Here is a 20,905-nt window from a genome sequence, read left to right as displayed (position 1 = left end):
ATGTAGCACATTTAACAAATCTAACATTCAAATACCGTTAAAGGTAAAGTAAAACCGGAATACCATTCAAAAGACGCTCCTGAAGTAGTGACACACAACATAAGCCTCGTTTCCTGAAACGAGGCGATACCCCGGTATAAACGGTTTATTTCAAAATACTGATGGTATGATTTAATACCGGGGGGCTTGTCGCAGTGCTACGTCACTACTTATAACCACAATATAAGTTAATGATGCAATATACCCAAAATCGCTCTAACATTTCCCGGTTGTAAAAGGTTTAACTTCACTGGGGTAGGGGGCAGCATTAGGAAATTTGGATGAAAAGCATGCCCAAATTAAACTGCCTGCTACTCAGTCCCAGAAGACAGGATATGCATATAATTAGAAGATTTGGATAGAAAACACTAAAGTTTCCAAAACTGTTAAAATAATGTCTGAGTATAACAGAACTGATATGGCAGGCGAAAACCTGAGGAAAATCCAACCAGGAAGTACTATTATTTTGAAAGGCTGTTTTTCCATTGAAAGCCTTTTTGAAATCAGACACGGTGGTTGGAGTTACAAAAAGTTTATCTTTAAATCAAAATATATTTTAGATTCTTCAAAGTAACTACCCTTTGCCTTGATGACAGCGTCGCACACTCTTGGCATTCACTCAACCATCTTCACCTGGAATGTTTTTCCAACAGTCTTGAGGGACTTATGCTGAGCACTTGTTGGCTGCTTTTCCTTCCTTCACTCTGCAGTCCCAAACCATCTCAATTGGGTTGAGGTCGAGTGATTGTGGAGGCCAGGACATTTGATGCAGCACTCCATCACTCTCCTTCTTGGTCAAATAACCCTTACACAGCCTGGGAGGTGTGTGGGTCATTGTCCTGTTGAAAAACAGATGATAGTGGAACTAAGCGAAAACCAGATGGGATGGTGTATTGCTGCAGAATTCCGTGCTAGCCATGCTGGTTAAGTGTGCCTTGAATTCTAAATAAGTCACAGATAGTATTACCAGCAAAGCCCCCCCACACAAACACACCTCCTCCATGCTTCACGGTGGGAACCACACATGCGGAGGTCATCCGTTTCCCTACTCTGCATCACAAAGATACAGCGGTTAGAAACAAACATAGACTATTTGGATTCATCAGACCAAAAGGACAGATTTCCACCGGTCTAATGTCCATGCTTGTGTTTCTTGGCCCAAGCAAGTGTCTACATCTTATTGGTGTCCTTTAGAAGTGTTTTTTTACAGCAATTCGACCATGAAGGCCTGATTCAGTCTCCTCTGAACAGCTGATGTTGAGATGTGTCTGTTACTTGAACTCTGAAGCATTTATTTGGGCTGCAATTTCTGGAGGCTGGTAAACTCTGGGTCTTCCTTTCCTGTGGCGCTTGATGATTTTGCGACTGCACTTGAAGAAACTTACAAAATTCTTAGAATGTGTTAATGTAATGAACTGTTGTTTCTCTTTGCTTATTTAAGCTGTTCTTGCCATAATATGGACTTGGGTCTTTTAGCAAAAAATCTGTATACCACCCCGACCCTGTCACAACACAACGAATTGGCTCAAACACATTAAAAGGCTGCAAACAAGGAAAATATCGGTATGGGCCAAAAATGTCATGTTGGTGCATCACTAGTTAATTTCTCATTTACAATGTTTATTACTTTCTCTTCATGCAGTCAATGTTATTCCAGTCTTCCCGTTATCATTGTTGATTTGGACACGTTGTTAGCAGAGTGCGCAACCAATGCTACACTTGTGAGAGAAGTTTTGGTTTATTTCATTCCATTTAGTTTTGTCAATTTAGTAATTGTTTGGAGTGCTCCCGTCAATGTTGAGTAAGGATGCACACACAGATTTAGGCCTATAGGCTGCACACAAATGTAGGCATATAAATGTACCCATTTGGGGATCTGATTGGCTTAACGCACCACCACTAAATGACCCATGGAGCTTTTCAAAGTAATGTTTTCTTCACCTCAAACAGCAAGCAAACAGTCTGTTTTTACATCCATTGAGAATAACAATAGTTCCTCAATGTATTTTTAAAAATCTTTCCAGCTCTATCCCTTTCGATAACCAATGTGAAAGGGAAAAATGTCATGCTCTGATCCAGTGGAAAGGTCATAAAATAGGTGTACCCGATTACTACTTCTTATCAGTGCTTGACTTGGACAGAGAGGTTCCGGTACTCATTTTGTATGCCGATACTGTTGATATTTAGGTGCAGGAGCTCCACAATACTTTTGAGCTAATATTCTGTAAGAGGAACAGGAGATCAAGCAGTAGAACATTTGAGGTGCCGGTACTCCGCTCAGGTGAGCTCCTGCGCAAGTCGAGCACTGCTTCTTATCTCTTTCGCAAATAGCCTACAGCCGTGTCTGTCCAGAGCTCACTGGCGCTGGAAACTGAGAGCCCAGAATGTTTTATGCAATGTTGCAAGTTTGCTAGCTCAAGCTAATAGTTGAAACAATGTTTCAAGTTTGTTGCAGACAGGCCATATGTAGCCAATGTGATTCATAATGATATTTATTTTTAGCAGGATATTTTCTACCTGCAGGCTACAATGTTTTTATTTGTTGGCTTTAGGTAGGCTGTTTTATTTTACGTAGTTGGCCATGGCAATCAAAGTTACTTTTTTTAGGTTTAGATTTTCTTTTAGATTTGGATAGCATTTTGATTAACCGCATGACAATAGTTGAGATATGAAGACGTTACTATAAATTGAATTAAACTGTTTCATGAAAATATGCTTATGAAAACTGGCACGCAGATCAGTAGAAATGGTCAAATACAATGGCATTCCACATGAGAATGGTTGATGACTCCTCGTGTAGCTTATTACCGGCAACTTCAGGAGAGTAATGGCAGAGTCTGCAGGAGCGGGAGACTAATAGTTGGGTCAGGTTACATTGTTTTAATGTCTTCTGGTTATCTCGATCTCTGACGCACTCTTGAGGCATTTGTCTTTTTTTCATTAAACTGTAAGCTTTAAGTGTCAGACAAGCTCAATGCATATCGTTGATTTTATTAAAACTGTATATGGAAAAATATACCTTTTTTTATATTTTAGACCAACTGAAATAACTTTTTGAAAGACTTTTGGTCGACCAAGATTTTTGTTGTTGTCGGGGACGGCCCTAATTGATGAAATATGGAATATGACACTGGCCGGTATAATAAAAGACAAACAAACATTCATACATCCACTCTCTCATACTCAGCACCCCCCCACCCACCCTTTGGCAGATCTCCAAAGCTGGTGTGGTAGGATCACATTTATCCTTCCATGTTGCACAACATCATGGGCCTAGCCTATGGTCTACATCAGTGCTTCTCAACTTGCCTCAGTACCCAAATTGAACCAGGTTGTCTCAGTCGTGACCCAATATTCGCGTCGCAAAAAAATAATCACAAATACAATCCTGATTTTTTAAAATATATATTTTTATGTTGATAGTAAATTTAGCAATTATATGACAAGGGAGAATTGTATTGTAAGTCTATTCTGAGTGTTTACAATTTGCTTAAGGTATCCTTCCTTCTGAAAGTTACCTGCCTCTTGGGTAGACGGATGAATGCCCGCCCAGCCTGTGTGATTGAGGGTGTTGGAATGCATGCACTGTTCTCAGACCCAGTTGTGGAGAATGAAATTGGTCCTGATCGAAATCACAGGGGGGAAAGTATGGACAAATGGAGGGGAATACCCCACCCCAGACAAAGGATGTATTATACTGACCACTACCCCCCCACACACCTCAGTTAAACAGTTTGTGTAGGCAACAAGCAACGGCTTAAACAAATTGTCCCAAGATAGAGCCGCCTCACCCTTTACTTTTTTTATTTAAGGTGAAAGTTGTTTGCAGGATGGGAGATAAGAACTAGCTTTTTGATGTGTCCTCTAGTTACACAGGGGTGACATTATAGCCTACATTAAATCAACATTATGCTGCGTACAGTAGTGTGTTATCAGATCAAGCTCCACTCTGCAGACGTACAAACAGGATATTTTTTTACAAATGGTTTGAGAGACTGGCATTCCATGTTTCCTGTTGGTCAAAAGTAGTGTTAATACAAAAACATGCATCTCAGGTGTTGACAGGTGTTATTGGAGGGTGTTATTGACTGTTTTACCAGGGACATCCAAAGGTGTAGAGGAAATGTTTACCAGCTGTTTTCAAAGAACATAGGAAAAGAGTTGGCATGTCACAAACACTTTGCTTTTATGACTAGTGACTCAGACCAGGATTATCCACTTGGCCAAGGACTTGTGGGCCTACACACTGCAATAGGCAATGTTTAAAAAAACATTGTTCCTTAAAACTGTCCACACTTTTTATTACGACCCTGTAGCATTGGTAACGATAATACTTTTCTGAAAACGCAGAGGTTTGACTGTAAATGAAGGATCCTGTCACATGAACCTTTTTGCTGTAGTGTAATGCTTTTGTCATTGAAATCTCCACAAATTATTGTCTTATACTTTCATTAAGTTACCATGATGGTAGGGATGAGCATTTTAATTATTTGAATACGTTAATGTTATTACATTTTTTTCGGATATCCGCACAGGGTAAATACAAAATATATAAATAAGTTAAAATAAGGAATTTAGTATCGACTCTCAATCAGAATAATGCAATTGCACATGGCATAGGTAAACATACTGCTTTTCTCCGTTACTATGGCTAACTGCAGCAGTGAAAGATTGAGAGCCTAAAAAACAGCTTATTTTACTAGGCCATCACTGTTGAACAGCCATCTACCAGGTGATGCACAATCACTTACACACTAGGGTAGGGCGGTATCCACTAGGGTAGGGCGGTATCCACTAGGGTAGGGCGGTATCCACTAGGGTAGGGCGGTATCCACTAGGGTAGGGCGGTATCCACTAGGGTTGGGCGGTATCCACTAGGGTTGGGCGGTATCCACTAGGGTTGGGCGGTATCCACTAGGGTTGGGCGGTATCCACTAGGGTTGGGCGGTATCCACTAGGGTTGGGCGGTATCCACTAGGGTTGGGCAACCCATTTCAAGAAGCTTCTGACTAAAAGTTATTGTGCTGATGTTGCTTCCAGATGCAGTTTGGAACCCTGTAGTGAGTGATGCAACCGATGACAGACAATTTAATTCACTCTTTAGCACTCAGCGGTCCCGGTCTGTGAGCTTGTGTGCGTTGTTGCTCCTAGACGTTTCCACTTCACAACAGTGAACCAGGGCAGAAATTTGAGGAAGTGACTTGTTGGAAAGTTGGTATTCTATGATGGTGCCACGTTGAAAGTTACTGAGCTCTTGAGTAAGGCCATTCTACTGTCTATGGAGATGCATGGTTGTGTGCTTCATAAAAAATCAAATGTATACACACCGGTCAGCAACAGGTGTGGCTGACATGGCCAAATCCACTAATTTGAAGGGGTGTCCACATACTTTTGTATGCACACACACACACACACACACAGAGAGAGAAAGTACCAGTCAAAAGTTTGGACACCTACTCATTCCAGGGTTTCTTTCATTTGACTATTTTCTACATTGTAGTAACCAAAAAAGTGTTAACCAAATCAAAATATATTTTAGATTCTTCAAAGTAGCCAGCAGCTCTTTGCTGTGCTTCAAGCATTTCACTGTTTATGACTTCAAGCTTATCAACTCCCGAGATTAAGCTGGCAATACTAAAGTACCCATTAGATCATCCAATAGTCAAAGGTATATGAAATGCAAATGGTATAGAGAGAAACAGTCCTATAATAACTACAACCTAAAAACTTATTGCCTGGGAATATTGAAGACTCATGTTAAAAAGGAACCACCAGCTTTCATTATGTTCTCAGCAAGAAACTTAAACATTAGCTTTTTTTACATGGCACATATTACTTTCTTCTCCACTTTGTTTTTGCATTATTTAAACCAAAATGAACATGTTTTATTATTTGAGACTAAATAGATTGATGTATTATATTAAAAGTTCAAATAAGTGTTCATTCAGTATTGTTGTAAATGTCATTATTACAATAATATATATATAAAAAATATTTATTTTTTTTAATCTGCTTTTTTTGGTCCTCCAATAAAATCTGTATCAGCGTTGAAAAATCATAAAATCGACCTCTAGTATGCATGTCTTGAAGCTAATAGCAGTGACGCCACCCTTTTGCAATTATGTTAGCACAGCTGAAAACTGTTGTGCCGATTAAAAGCAATAAAACTGTCAGCCTTTAGACTAATTGAGTATCTGGAGCATCAGCATTTGTGAATTTGATTACAGGCTGAAACTCGTCAGTCTAGTCTTGTTCTGAGAAATGAAGGCTATTCCATGCGAGAAATTGCCAAGAAACTGAACATCTGGTACAACACTGTGTACTACTCCCCTCACAGGACAACACAAACTGGCTCTAACCATAATAGAAAAGGGAGTGGGAGGCCCCGGTGCACCACTAAGCAAGAGGACAAATACATTAGTGTCTAGTTTGAGAAACAGACGCCTCAAAAGTCCTTAAGTGGCAGCTTCAAATAGTACCCGCAAAACACCAGTCTCAACAGTGAAGAGGCGACTCCAGGATGCTGGCCTTTTTAACATATAATTGTTAGATTAATACATGTCTACTAGCAGTACATGTTATATTTAGAGTTAGCGATCTAGCTAATGTGTTTTGAGTTCACACTTCCTCTGGTGGTTAATTAGCACCAATCGAAATATGCCTATATATAATATTAGCACACAAAGATAAAGGCAAATTAATGAACAAAAACATCTGAAAAGCCTGGAGCCCGATTTTGATAGTAAAACAAAAATAGCCTAATTGTCAATACAAAATTCATGACAATCACTGGATTAGGTCACATATGAAAAGATTGAATCATGCATTCCTGCTTGGACATGTTAAATCTAACAATGCATTAATTGAATACCATCTCAGTAGTTTATTCCACTTCTTAATATATCAACATTTCTCCCAGGGAAAATGTTAGTCTGGAGCCCTGGAAATGGATAACCCCTCTTCTAAATGACCTATTGACATGTCATTCAGCACTCAAACAGTACAGTACAAAATGTACTGTTGACAATAAAACCTTAGTCAACTAAAGCCAAGAATGCTGGCTGCAGTAGCGTCTTTCGACAAAGGCTGTTTGCTGGTGATTTTTGCTTGTGCAAATAGGCAAGCACAAGTGACGCAAGTGTCAGATAAATCACATTGTAAAGCCCAGTCAAGAAAATACAAATCAGCTTTGTGATAAATCTTTGTATATGGCAATTTGCCATTTTTTTTAAACCTGCAATTATTCACAGAGCTACACTTAAGCAACAAAATCAACAAAACATTACTCATCAAGAGGCAGCAATCTCGAGCTGAACAGTACAACAGCCAAAGCCAAGTGTGGAGAAACCATTCGAGTCATGCTACAGTATATGCTGATGAAGACATTCCACCCCACATTGACCTCTAGCATTCTTGCATCCCTAAAAAGTGCACAGCTAAAATGATAGAACCATCAGGCATATGGAAGCAGTTTGTTCTCGCTCGCAATGAATGAGAGGGTATTTTTTCTTGCAGGTTTGAGTCACATTATGCAAGCCATTTCCTGTGTCCACAACTTTAATAAAAGGGAGCAAGGTCTGTCATAAAGCCAGGATTGGCCAGTAAATGCCTCAAACACATCTATGTAGCTCTAATCGGAGAGGTTATCATTTCTGTCACATACAGTATGAGGCAGGCAGCAGGGCAAACTCCTCCATTTCACTTTGCAAATTACGATTTATGGCACACAGTAAGCCAGAGAATATATTTACTACAGCTCCAACGCCAAATACCCAGAAAGAGTATCCTTCAGTAAGGAGAAAGACACACTACTTATTCAAGTCTTCATCCAGGCACATTTTTTTTTTTTTTTTTACATTCCAGCTCAATGCAGCAAAATAAATCCACAGTTCATGGATCAAATCAGACATTAATCCCCAGGGAAACAAAGCCCTAGTACAACCTCTGGAGGTACAGTTTAGGTTAAGATGTAAAACTTCGTCCTATCATGTTTATGTACTTGGGATGCGCATCTTTCCCTTTCAAGATGATTTGATACGCATCTAGATACATGGGCTCTGATACAGGAACGATTATAGTTTGAAACGAGTTGGTGCTATTCGGTTTGACATTCATTTTATTGTAAATTCAAATCTGTTGCTGATGGAACTCAAGATCCTGGCTTCTGAGCTAGCTGTCTGTGTAAAGGATGTACAATGCATTCGGAAAGTATTCAGACCCCTTGACTTTTTCCACATTTTGTTAAATTACAGCCTTACTATAAAATGTATTAAATTATAATTCAAAACTATGAAATAACACATACAGTGCCTTGCGAAAGTATTTGGCCCCCTTGAACTTTGCGACCTTTTGCCACATTTCAGGCTTCAAACATAAAGATATAAAACTGTATTTTTTTGTGAAGAATCAACAAGTGGGACACAATCATGAAGTGGAACGACATTTATTGGATATTTCAAACTTTAACAAATCAAAAACTGAAAAATTGGGCGTGCAAAATTATTCAGCCCCCTTAAGTTAATACTTTGTAGCGCCACCTTTTGCTGCGATTACAGCTGTAAGTCGCTTGGGGTATATCTATCAGTTTTGCACATCGAGAGACTGAATTTTTTTCCCCATTCCTCCCATTCCTCCTTGCAAAACAGCTCGAGCTCAGTGAGGTTGGATGGAGAGCATTTGTGAACAGCAGTTTTCAGTTCTTTCCACAGATTCTCGATTGGATTCAGGTCTGGACTTTGACTTGGCCATTCTAACACCTGGATATGTTTATTTTTGAACCATTCCATTGTAGATTTTGCACCATGTTTTGGATCATTGTCTTGTTGGAATACAAATCTCCGTCCCAGTCTCAGGTCTTTTGCAGACTCAATCAGGTTCTCTTCCAGAATGGTCCTGTATTTGGCTCCATCCATCTTCCCATCAATTTTAACCATCTTCCCTGTCCCTGCTGAAGAAAAGCAGGCCCAAACCATGATGCTGCCACCACCATGTTTGACAGTGGGGATGGTGGGTTCAGGGTGATGAGCTGTGTTGCTTTTACACCAAACATAACATTTTGCATTGTTGCCAAAAGGTGCAATTTTGGTTTCATCTGACCAGAGCACCTTCTTCCACATGTTTGGTGTGTCTCCCAGGTGGCTTGTGGCAATCTTTAAACTAAACTTTTTATGGATATCTTTAAGAAATGGCTTTCTTCTTGCCACTCTTCCATAAAGGCCAGATTTGTGCAATGTACGACTGATTGTTGTCCTATGGACAGAGTCTCCCACCTCAGCTGTAGATCTCTGCAGTTCATCCAGAGTGATCAGCCTCTTGGCTGCATCTCTGATCAGTCTTCTCCTTGTATGAGCTGAAAGTTTAGAGGGACGGCCAGGTCTTGGTAGATTTGCAGTGATCTGATTCTCCTTCCATTTCAATATGATTGCTTGCACAGTGCTCCTTGGGATGTTTAAAGCTTGGGAAATCTTTTTGTATCCAAATCCGGCTTTAAACTTCTTCACAAATTATCTACATTTACATTTACATTTAAGTCATTTAGCAGACGCTCTTATCCAGAGCGACTTACAAATTGGTGCATTCACCTTATGACATCCAGTGGAACAACCACTTTACAATAGTGCATCTAAATATTTTAAGGGGGGAGGGGGGGTGAGAAGGATTACTTTATCCTATCCTAGGTATTCCTTAAAGAGGTGGGGTTTCAAGTGTCTCCGGAAGGTGGTGATTGACTCCGCTGTCCTGGCGTCGTGAGGGAGTTTGTTCCACCATTGGGGAGCCAGAGCAGCGAACAGTTTTGACTGAGCTGAGCGGGAACTGTACTTCCTCAGTGGTAGGGAGGCGAGCAGGCCAGAGGTGGATGAACGCAGTGCCCTTATTTGGGTGTAGGGCCTGATCAGAGCCTGGAGGTACTGAGGTGCCGTTCCCCTCACAGCTCCGTAGGCAAGCACCATGGTCTTGTAGCGGATGCGAGCTTCAACTGGAAGCCAGTGGAGAGAGCGGAGGAGCGGGGTGACGTGAGAGAACTTGGGAAGGTTGAACACTAGACGGGCTGCGGCGTTCTGGATGAGTTGTAGGGGTTTAATGGCACAGGCAGGGAGCCCAGCCAACAGCGAGTTGCAATAATCCAGACGGGAGATGACAAGTGCCTGGATTAGGACCTGCGCCGCTTCCTGTGTGAGGCAGGGTCGTACTCTGCGGATGTTGTAGAGCATGAACCTACAGGAACGGGCCACCGCCTTGATGTTAGTTGAGAACGACAGTTTGTTGTCCAGGATCACGCCAAGGTTCTTAGCGCTCTGGGAGGAGGACACAATGGAGTTGTCAACCTCAGACCTGCCTGCTGTGTTCCTTGTTCTTCATGATGCTCTCTGCGCTTTTAACAGACCCCTGAGACTATCACAGTGCAGGTGCATTTATAAGGAGACTTGATTACACACAGGTGGATTGTATTTATCATCATTAGTCATTTAGGTCAACATTGGATCATTCAGAGATCCTCACTGAACTTCTGGAGAGAGTTTGCTGCACTGAAAGTAAAGGGGCTGAATAATTTTGCACGCCCAATTTGTCAGTTTTTGATTTGTTAAAAAAAAGTTTGAAATATCCAATAAATGTCGTTCCACTTCATGATTGTGTCCCACTTGTTGTTGATTCTTCACAAAAACAAAATACAGTTTTATATCTTTATGTTTGAAGCCTGAAATGTGGCAAAAGGTCACAAAATTCAAGGGGGCCGAATACTTTCGCAAGGCACTGTATGGAATCATGAAGCAACCAAAACTAAAGGGGAAAAAAGCTATATTTTAGATTCTTTAAAGTAGCCAACCTTTGCCTTGACAACTTTCCACACTCTTGGCATTCTCAAACAGCTTCATGAGGTAATCACTGGAATGCATTTCAATTAACAGGTGTGCCTTGTTGAAAGAAATTCCACGAATGAACTTTTCTTAATGCGTTTGAGCCAATCAGTTGTGTTGTGACAGGGTCGGGGTGGTATACAGATGATAGCCCTATTTGGTAAAAGACCAAGTCTATGTTATGGCAAGAACAGCTTAAATAAGCAAAGAGAAAAACAGTTCATCATTCCATTAAGACATGAAGGTAAATGTGAAAATTTCCAATAATTTTGTACATTTCTTCAACTGCAGTTGCAAAAATCATCAAGTGCTAAGATGAAACTGGCTCATGAGGACCGCCACAGGAAAGGAAGACCCAGAGTTACCTCTGCTGCAGAGGAAAAGTTTATTATAATTACCAGCCTCAGAAATTGCAGCCCAAATAAATGCTTCAGAGTTCAAGTAACAGACATCTCAAACATCAACTGTTCAGAAGAGACTGCGTTAAAATCAGGCCTTCGTGGTCGAATTGCTTCAAAGAAACCACAACAATAAGAGACTTGCTTGGGCCAAGGAACACGAGCAATGGACATTAGACCGGTGGAAATCTGTCCTTTTGTCTGATGAATCTAAATGTTCAATTTTTGTTTCCAACCGCTGTGTCTTTGTGAGATGCGGAGTCGGTGAACGAATGATCTCCGCCTGTGTGGTTCCCACCGTGAAGCATGGAGGTGGTGTGATGGTGCTTTGCTGGTGACACAGGCTGTGATTTATTTAGAATTCAAGGCACACTTAACCAGCATGGCTACCACAGTATTCTGCAGCAATATGCCATCCCATCTGGTTTGCGCTTAGTGGGACTATCATTTGTTTGTCAACAGGACGACGACACAACACACCGGGCTGTGTAAGGGCTATAACCAAGGAGGAGAGTGATTGAGTGCTGCATCAGATGCTCAACCCAAATGAGATGGTTTGGGATGAGTTGGGCTGCAGAGTGAAAGGGAAAAAAGTCAAGTGCTCAGCATATGTGGGGACTCATTCAAGACTATTGGAAAAGCATTCCAGGTGAAGCCGTTTGAAACAATGCCCAGAGTGTGCAAAGCTGTCAAGGCAAAGGTTGGCTATTTTAAAGAATCTTAAATATAAAATATTTTTTGATTTGAGGTTTATTTATTTGGTTGCTTAATAATTCCATATGTGTTATTTCACAGTTGATGTCTTCACTATTATTCTACAATGTAAAACAAATAGTGCACATAAAAACCCTGGAATGAGGTGTGTCCAAACTTTTGAGTAAGTATTCAGACCTTTTGCAATGAGACTCAAAATTGAGCTCGGGTGCATCCTGTTTCCATTGCTCATGCTTAATGTCTCTACAACTTGATCGTAATCCACCATTGGTAAATCAAAGTGATTGGATATAATTTAAAAGGCACATAGAGTTGACAGTGAATGTCAGAGCAAAAACCAAGCCCTGCGGTCGAAGGAATTGTCCGTAGAGCTCCGAGACAGGATTTTGTCGAGGTACAGATCTGGGGAAGGGTACCTTTCCTACATGGAAGTGGTTTGGAAGCACAAAGGCTCTTCGTGGAGCTGGGCACCCAGCCAAACTGAGCAATTGGGGGAAAAGCACTTTGGTCAGGGAGGTGACCAAGAACTCAAAGGTCACTGAGGTCACTTCGGTAAAAAGGCACAACAGCCCGCTTGAAGTTTGCCAAAAGGCACCTAAAGACTCTCAGACCATGAGAATCAAGATTCTCTGGTCTGATGAAACAAAGATTGAACTCTTTGGCCTGTATGCCAAGCGTCACTTCTGGAGGGAACCTGGCACCATCCCTACAGTGAAGCATAGCGGTGGCAGAATCATGTGATAGGGATGTTTTTCAGTGGCAGGGACTGGGAGACTAGTCAGGATACGATGAACGGAGCAAAAGTACAGAAAGATCCTTGATGAAAACCTGCTCCAGATGGCTCAGGACCTCAGACTGACGCTAAGGTTCACCTTCGAACAGGACAACAACCCTAAGCACACAGAAAAGACAATGCAGGAATGATTCAGAACAAGTCTCAATGTCCTTGAGTGGCCCAGCCACAGACCAGACTTGAACCGATCAAACATCTCTGGAAAGACCTGAAAATAGCTGTGGAGCAACGCACCCCATCCAACCTGACAGAGCTTGAGAGGATCTACAAAGAATACAGGTGGGCCGAGCTTGTAGCGTCATACCCAAGAAGACTCAAGGTTGATATATATATATATATATATATATATATATATATACAAACATTTCTCAAACTTGTTTTTGCTTTGTCACTATTGGGTATTATGTGTAGATTTATGAGGGGGGGGTGATTTAATACATAAGGCTATACCATAACAAAATCTGGAACAGGTCAAGGGGTCTGATTCATTTCGGAATGCACTGTATATGTCTATGGTGTCTGTAGGCACTTTAGCTGAGCCATAAGAGATACTGGGCATCTACCCACACACTATCAGTTTGGGGGAAAAACGTTCACTTTTTAATCTGAAATCACCGTCACAAACTAATTTATTGGTCATTCTCGCAGATTCATTATTACAGAGAATCAGACAAATTAGCTACTTATCTTATTCAAGCCAGTCTCAAAATACAACACTGCCCCTTTGAGACAAAAAAAAAAGCTTTTACCCGACTTGCTTTTCAAAGATGTCTAGAAATGTACACGGTTGTGCTCTTGTAGGAAGCATTCCCTCAACTATCGCTGATTACAATATCTATAACTGGGTTAATAACTCACTAACTAGCAAAGGATATGAAGAAAATGTTCACACGTGGCTACATGCAGCTCTTGCTTTGATCTCAAAACAAGCTCAACTACTCACGACCACAGCTGTGGGCTCCCGAGTGGTGCATCGGTCTAAGGCACTGCATCTCAGTAATTGCGGCGTCACAACAGGCCGTGATTGGGAGACCCATAGGGCAGGGCACAATTGGCCCAGCATCGTCCATGTTTGGCTGGTGTAGGGTGCCATTGTAAATAAGAATTTGTTCTGAACTGATTTGCCTAGTTATATATAAAATAAAATGTAAACAGTCCAGTTCAAAGTAAATGGCACAGATCCATATATGGCAATAGCCTATTTGCATATAGACCTACTGCAGCTCTGATTGGTTATGCCGCACTGGTCCGGGCTGAGTCGTGTACAATATAATCTACTCGGATTACTTCTGCCTACAATAACATTACTTACATAGTTATTGTTGTTTATGGCATGTTGCATTGAAAGTGGTTAATATTGCATTGATTCGATCACAATTGCCACAGTAAAAGGAAACATTGACAGTGTTAACAGGGAAAACTCTACAATGTTGAGTGAAGATCAATCTCGTGCTTCTCTCCTTGGGTTGACTTCTCTTCTGCACTCTGCGCTGGCAGTCCCGGGGAGCTGTGCTGCAAGGGGGGGGAACATTGGTCATAGCCAATGAATATATGGCACAAGGGTTGCAAAGGGTCTGAAACTTCACGGTAAATTTCCAGAAATTTTCCATGGGAAGTTTAATATAATAATAATAATATATGCCATTTAGCAGACGCTTTTATCCAAAGCGACTTACAGTCATGTGTGCATACATTCTACGTATGGGTGATCCCGGGAATCGAACCCACAACGCTGGCGTTACAAGCGCCATGCTCTACCAACTGAGCTACAGAAGGACCACGTTTAGTTGCCTTATAACGGTGAACCTTTTTTTGTGGGATACACAATTCTAGGTCTTGTGGCATATTTTGGGGCGACAGGGTAGCCTAGTGGTTAGAGCGTTGGACTAGTAACCGGAAGGTTGCAAGTTCAAATCCCCGAGCTGACATGGTACAAATCTGTCGTTCTGCCCCTGAACAGGCAGTTAACCCATTGTTCCTAGGCCATCATTGAAAATAAGAATTTGTTCTTAACTGACTTGCCTAGTTAAATAAAGGTAAAATTTAAAAAATATATATTTTGGTTAAACTATCCCCAATTCAATGGAATTGTCACCCTCTGCATGCACAGTGCATTCTTCCATCACGTGCAGCTGATTCTCAAGATCCTCCACACTAATGAGATGTTATTGAGCCCACACAACTACACTGTCAGAGCCAGGAAAAACATGGTTTTCTGGTACGTTTTGATTACAATACTGGGTGGGGTGAATATATTGTACATGACATACATGAGTTTTTGAAAACTAGTAAATTGTAGTCTACAGCAAAGTGTTTAAATTATTTCTAACTTAATCTCTGCTAGTTAGTTTTTGCTACAATGTGGGTTTTAGCTTGCTTGAGCCTGTGTTAATTCACCTGTTTCCATACATGTTTCATTTTAAAACATTTATCTTACAAAGGAGTTGTTTAATCTAACTGCTTAACAATGTATCTGTACATGGAATTTGTTTTGTTATTTTACTCATTTTTTTCTAATCTTTGCAGGAAAATGCCACAGGCACTATCTGATGTGTGGAGACATTTCACTGTAGCTAATGTAGAAAGAAAAGCTATGTACATTTGCAAATACTATCACAAATCATATGTGAAGAACGCAACAAAGATGCAGAATCCTCTGGCCAAGTGCATAAAGTTCCCCCAGCGCTCACAACAAGCAACCTCTAAAGTCCCTCTACTTCTATTCGAGGTGAAAATGGTGAATCAGACACTTTACCGATAGCAACAGCTCGTGGTCCTCCAGGAATCAGAAGTTGTTTTGACTCAATGGAGGAACGTAGTCAGAGAAATGCTGATGAATGTCTTGCTCGAATGTTATTCGCCCAGCATACACCCCTCCAACCAGACATGCTTATCTACTCATTTGCTGGATGCAGAGTTCAACAAAGTTCAAGTGAAGGTCAAGCAAATCATAGAGAAAGCAGACTGTATTGCAATCATCTCTGAAGGGTGGTCAAATGTTTGTGGGCAAGGAATAATTAACTACATCATCTCCACCCTTCAACCAGTATTCTACAAGAGCACAGACAAGGGACAACAGACACACTGATCTCTACATTGCAGATGAGCTGAAGGTAGTCATCAATGACCTTGGACCACAGAAGGTATTTGCACTGGTGACAGACAATGCTGCCAAAATGAAGGCTGCTTGGTCTAAAGTGAAGGAGTCCTACCCTCACATCACACCCATTGGCAGTGCTGCTCATGCAATGACTATGCTCCTCGAGGAGGTCTTGGCACTGAAAACAATGGATACACTCTACAAGAGAGACAAGGAAATGGTTAGGTATGTGAAGGATCATCAAGTTATAGCAGCAATCTACCTCACCAAGCAAAGTGAGAAGAATAAGAGTGCCACATTGAAGTTGCCCAGCAACACCCATTGGGGTGGTGTTGTCATCATGTTTGACAGTCTCCTGGAGGGGAAGGAGTCTCTCCAAGAAATGGCCATACCACAGTCTGCCGATATGGACAGCCCAATCAAGAGGATCCTCCTGAATGATGTATTTTGGGAGAGAGTGGTAAGCAGCCTGAAACCTATAGCAGTAGCCATTGCACGGATTAAGGGAGACAATATCATCCTGTCTGATGTTCAGACACTGCTTGCAGGTGTAAGAGAATAAATCTGTACTGCCTTGCCCACTTCACTATTGCTCTAACCAGAGGAAACTCCAGTTCTGAAATACATCAAAAAGCAAAGACTTCTGCCTGAAGCCCATACTCGCCACAGCGTACCTGTTGGACCCCAAGCATGCTGGCAAAAGCATCCTGTCTGGTGCAGAGATCAATAAGGCATATGATGTCATCATTACCATGTCTCGCCACCTTGGCCTGGATGAGGGCAAGGTTCTTGGCAGTCTGGCAAAGTACACTTCCAAGCAAGGGCTTTGGGATGGAGATGCAATATGGCAGTCGTGCCAACATATCTCATCAGCCACCTGATGGAAGGGACTTTGTGGATCTGAGGCTCTTTCCCCTGTTGCCTCAATCATCCTCCAAATCCCACCAACATCCGCAGCCTCAGAGCACAACTGGTCCTTGTTTGGGAACACACACACTAAAGCACGCAACAGGCTGACCAATACAAGGGTTGAAAAATTGGTGGCCATCTAGGCAGATTTCAGGCTTTTTGAGCCTAACATCGAGCCATCCTCAACAAGGTTGGAAAGTGACAGTGAAGAATGAGGCCTCAGAGTCTGATGTTCAAGAGGTGGACATTGAGAAGGTCCAGGTAGAAGATATGGAAGCCTGAGAGGAAGACAAATTAAGCTTTAGTTTGTAGACTATCATTTTATAGATGCATGTTGAAAATGTTTTTGGGAGATGCGATGGATCATTGGGGATCATTCAATATTCCCTTTTGTTGTTCAGTGAAATTATCCCATAAGTCAACTCATTTAATTGAAGTTCAATTCGTAACTAAATAGAAATAAAAAACTATTGGTGGGATTTAATAATTTGCAATTATGTCTACTTATGATAAAGTAAAAGGCTTATGTTCGTCTCCATATGATGAATATATCAAATCCAAAAAAAAACATCTACATTTGAATGGTATTAATATTAAATTTGCATACATTTCCATTAATTCCCACAGAAAATGTCCACCTCTGAATATTCCCCAAATTGTGCAACCCTATATAGCACAACTTTGGATTTCACCTCTCCCCAGTCTCATAACCTAATGTTTTAGACCGTTTGGGAGTTGACAGACACGGAGTGATCTTCTCGGGATATCTTTGGCCCATCGCGCTCTAGAGACTCCTGTGGTGGGCCGGGCGCATGCATGCTGACACGGTCACCAGCTGTACGGTGTTTCCTCCAACACATTGGTGCGCCTGGCTTCTGGGTTAAGCAAGCAGTGTGTCAAGAAGCACTGCAGCTTGGCAGGGTCGTGTTTCAGAGGATCCATGGCTCTCGACCGTCGCCTCTCCCGAGTCGGTAAGGGAGTTGGGACAAGAGTGTAATTACCAATTGATCTCACGATAGGTGTAGAGGAAAAAGTGTTAAAAAAAAATGCATATAGCCTACCAATAGCCTACTTTTATTCTAGTAAAACAACCTTTTGAACAGTGTCTTTGATTTTTTTTTAAATAACCTAGCAAATGACATTGGTTGTCACTCAACTAGTAAAGCCGATTGCGCAAACAATGCATAAAATGATGAAGCGTAGCCTTCAGTCATATAGCCAATCGAAGGAAATAGGCTACATTTCTTTAAAACAGATCAAACGCAAGACAGTTAAGAAGTGTCCGCTATTATTAAGTATAGGCCATAGCCTAAAAACCAAGCATCCGACCAGGGGGTAGGGGAGGAGAAACCATATATTCTGACAGGAATTCTCCGCTCTGTCTGGCCTGCATTACTCTCTTGCGTTGTGTAACATATTGAAATAGGTAATAGCAAATAGGAATAGGCAAATTACTCGGAATGTCACTTGTGTGCTGCCCTGCGGTGCTCTACCAGACACTGTTCTATACTGTGGGGTGCCAGTCAAATTCAAATAGGCTAAACCGTTGTCTGTCACGTCATGATGTCGTCACCATCAACAATGGCTGTCAATCACTGTCGATATTATCGTAATATCGTCCAACCAAACTTCTATTCATTGTTATCTATGTGACCACAGTGATGCAGACACAAAAGACGAAAAATAATTTCCATCAAAAGCTGCCATCATCATCATAAAAGGTTCCTTTCCAGGTAGGGCCTACCTCTCACCCATGCTGAAGTCAAATTTAGTGGTATGACAAACTGAATGTAGTGGGTTGATGTTGGCTAGATACGTGCCTTTATTAAGGTCTCCAAGGAATGTAAGCTACAGATCTGAAGAGTTTGTGTGCTTTACTAGGCTGAAAATCCATTAAATTATGCCTTGGACAATATGTGGATAAAGTAATCCTTCTCACCCCCCCCCTTTAAAGATTTAGATGCACTATTGTAAAGTGGCTGTTCCACTGGATGTCATAAGGTGAATGCACCAATTTGTAAGTCGCTCTGGATAAGAGCGTCTGCTAAATGACTTAAATGTAAAATGTAAATGTGGCTCGTCCTGTTGGTTTAATGTCTTACCTGACCAATGTATTTATTCCCAATCTTCCTACACGGAGGGAGGCTCCCATTAGTAAAATATCACTGGAGTAGAAATAGCCTAACCTAGTTTATGCCATGGACTGGCTGGGCCGCTCTCTTTACAGCAGACTTATCCTTCAACAAATGACAACTAGCATCAACATGATTTTTTACGAGTCAGTCATTTGGAACAGAATTGGGTCAAGTGTGAAGCAGGAGCCACAATAAAGCTGGGAAGTGATCATGACTTCTGTGTGGATCCCTGGCTGGACTTAACAATCAAGGTGGAGAAAAAGCAGCTGTTGTCTGTCTACTCAGCTCACTGTCTGCAGTCCAGCTTTACAAAAGAAGGGCAAAGCAATTAAGTGAAATGCATTCTCAGGAAGACATGTTCTTGTTGTTTGTTTTCTTTTTGTGAGAGTCTGTATTAACTCTAAAAAGCATTTCCAGTTTTCTAGTAGAGTAGAGGATGCAACTGCAGTTCACACAAAGGGACATCTATGCAGTACAACTCCTGATTCCCCCCAGGTCCAGACATCCCTGGATGTACATAATCCCACACCTCAGTAACACATGAGAAGAGGATGGGAAAATAAACAGAGGATGGACAGAGATACTTTTTTTATCTGGAAATCCCCATCCCTACTAGAGGTGTATTCAATCACCTCTGGCTGTAACAAGCATCCTCTTATCAGGGGGATCCACCACTCTCAGTCTATTCATCATTATCCATCTCAGTCAGAACTGGGGGTTTTATGAACAGGCAGAATCCATCTAGGCTCAAGCGATGCCTAGATGGATGAACATTTTGTTCCTACGGCACAGAAGTTGTTTGTCAGTTGAGTGACATTGGGGCCACTATTTACCTGTTCATGTGGCTGCCTCTAGTAAGTGAGTTGATTCAGCTGGATTGGTTGGTTGGTTGTCTCCCTCTCACACATGGGCCTGGAAAGATGCCACTGCACTTGGGATGTGTCTTTACTCCCTTACGGGTAAGTCTACGTTCCTTCATCATTCTTCGAATGCAGGCCATACTTTGGGCTCAGTAGAAAAATCCTCTTTCTTGTTTGCTCTTCTTCAGTAGGTTCCTCTTTCAACCAAGCCAATTCAAAAGGAATGTTCCAACTGTAGGCCAAGTAATTTTTTTACAAAAGTACAGTATAACAATGGTTTAGCAGACCAGAGTGTGGGTCTGGTTTGGGAACCCCAGTTCTGGGCCCCACTTTTGAGTCCCCCCAAAAATACAGAAATACCAAGTAATTGACTTCCCCTATGCCCAGCCCATCTTGTAGGAACGTTGGATAAAAACAATGTCATATAAGACAGGAAGTTAGGATTTCTATTCTCATTCTGCCGGTGTCAAACAAATATATGATATCCGACAAGTTGCAAATGATGTGAGATTGTAAATGATATGAGACTCATGCAAACCTTACAGCTGAATGCATTCTCCAAAATCATGATACCAAAGCTGCTCCCGGTGCAAGCCACGCGCGTCACGAACTACAATTCCAAAGGGCTGGATCAACAGGATGTTACAGTTCGTCTCAATGAAACTCCAGTTTGTGGTTTAAATATCTACAACACTCAGTCGTCATCGTCCCCCCCCACCCCCCGTAGCATATATATAAACCCCGTCGTATGTGCATTCTAAATATACCAATAGTTCAACAATGACACGCTAGACTGCTTCAAATCTCAGATATCAATAGCTAACCACCTAGCTAGTCTAAGCTAACCAGCAAGCATTATCAACACTGACGGCCTGGATAAACCCAAGCATTTGAAGTTCAATGTAGCATTCGTGTTCCAAGTGTTACATTCAAAAACTTACCAGTTTTGTCCTGATCTAATCTCACGACAATCAAATAATCAGCCAATCTCGCCATGTTTGCTTCTTATTCCGAAATCTACCAACACAATTCAGCATTTTTCTTTCTTCAAAAGCACAGCCATGTTTGACAGAAGGAGTGATATTGCGCCTGCGTATAGAA

The 20,905-nt window shown here is 41.5% G+C and overlaps 1 protein-coding gene across 2 annotated transcripts in view; it reads right to left on the bottom strand.

Moving 5' to 3' along the window:
• The window catches only part of LOC124033790 (myotubularin-related protein 13-like), a 163,980-nt gene extending 143,075 nt beyond the window's left edge, over positions 1-20,905 (bottom strand). Inside the window, exon 1 of one of the 2 annotated variants that reach the window (XM_046346087.1) lies at positions 20,746-20,905. In XM_046346087.1, coding sequence (XP_046202043.1) covers positions 20,746-20,800 — 55 coding nt within the window. In that variant the 5' untranslated portion in view covers positions 20,801-20,905. The remainder of the gene's footprint in view (positions 1-20,745) is intronic. The other variant, XM_046346089.1, reaches the window with a different exon arrangement.

This window comes from Oncorhynchus gorbuscha, linkage group LG04 (assembly GCF_021184085.1).
Source record: "Oncorhynchus gorbuscha isolate QuinsamMale2020 ecotype Even-year linkage group LG04, OgorEven_v1.0, whole genome shotgun sequence".
In the NCBI taxonomy this organism is placed as follows: Eukaryota; Metazoa; Chordata; class Actinopteri; order Salmoniformes; family Salmonidae; genus Oncorhynchus; species Oncorhynchus gorbuscha.
Note: the sequence above shows the minus strand (reverse complement) of the source record. Positions and strands in the feature narration are given on the sequence as shown.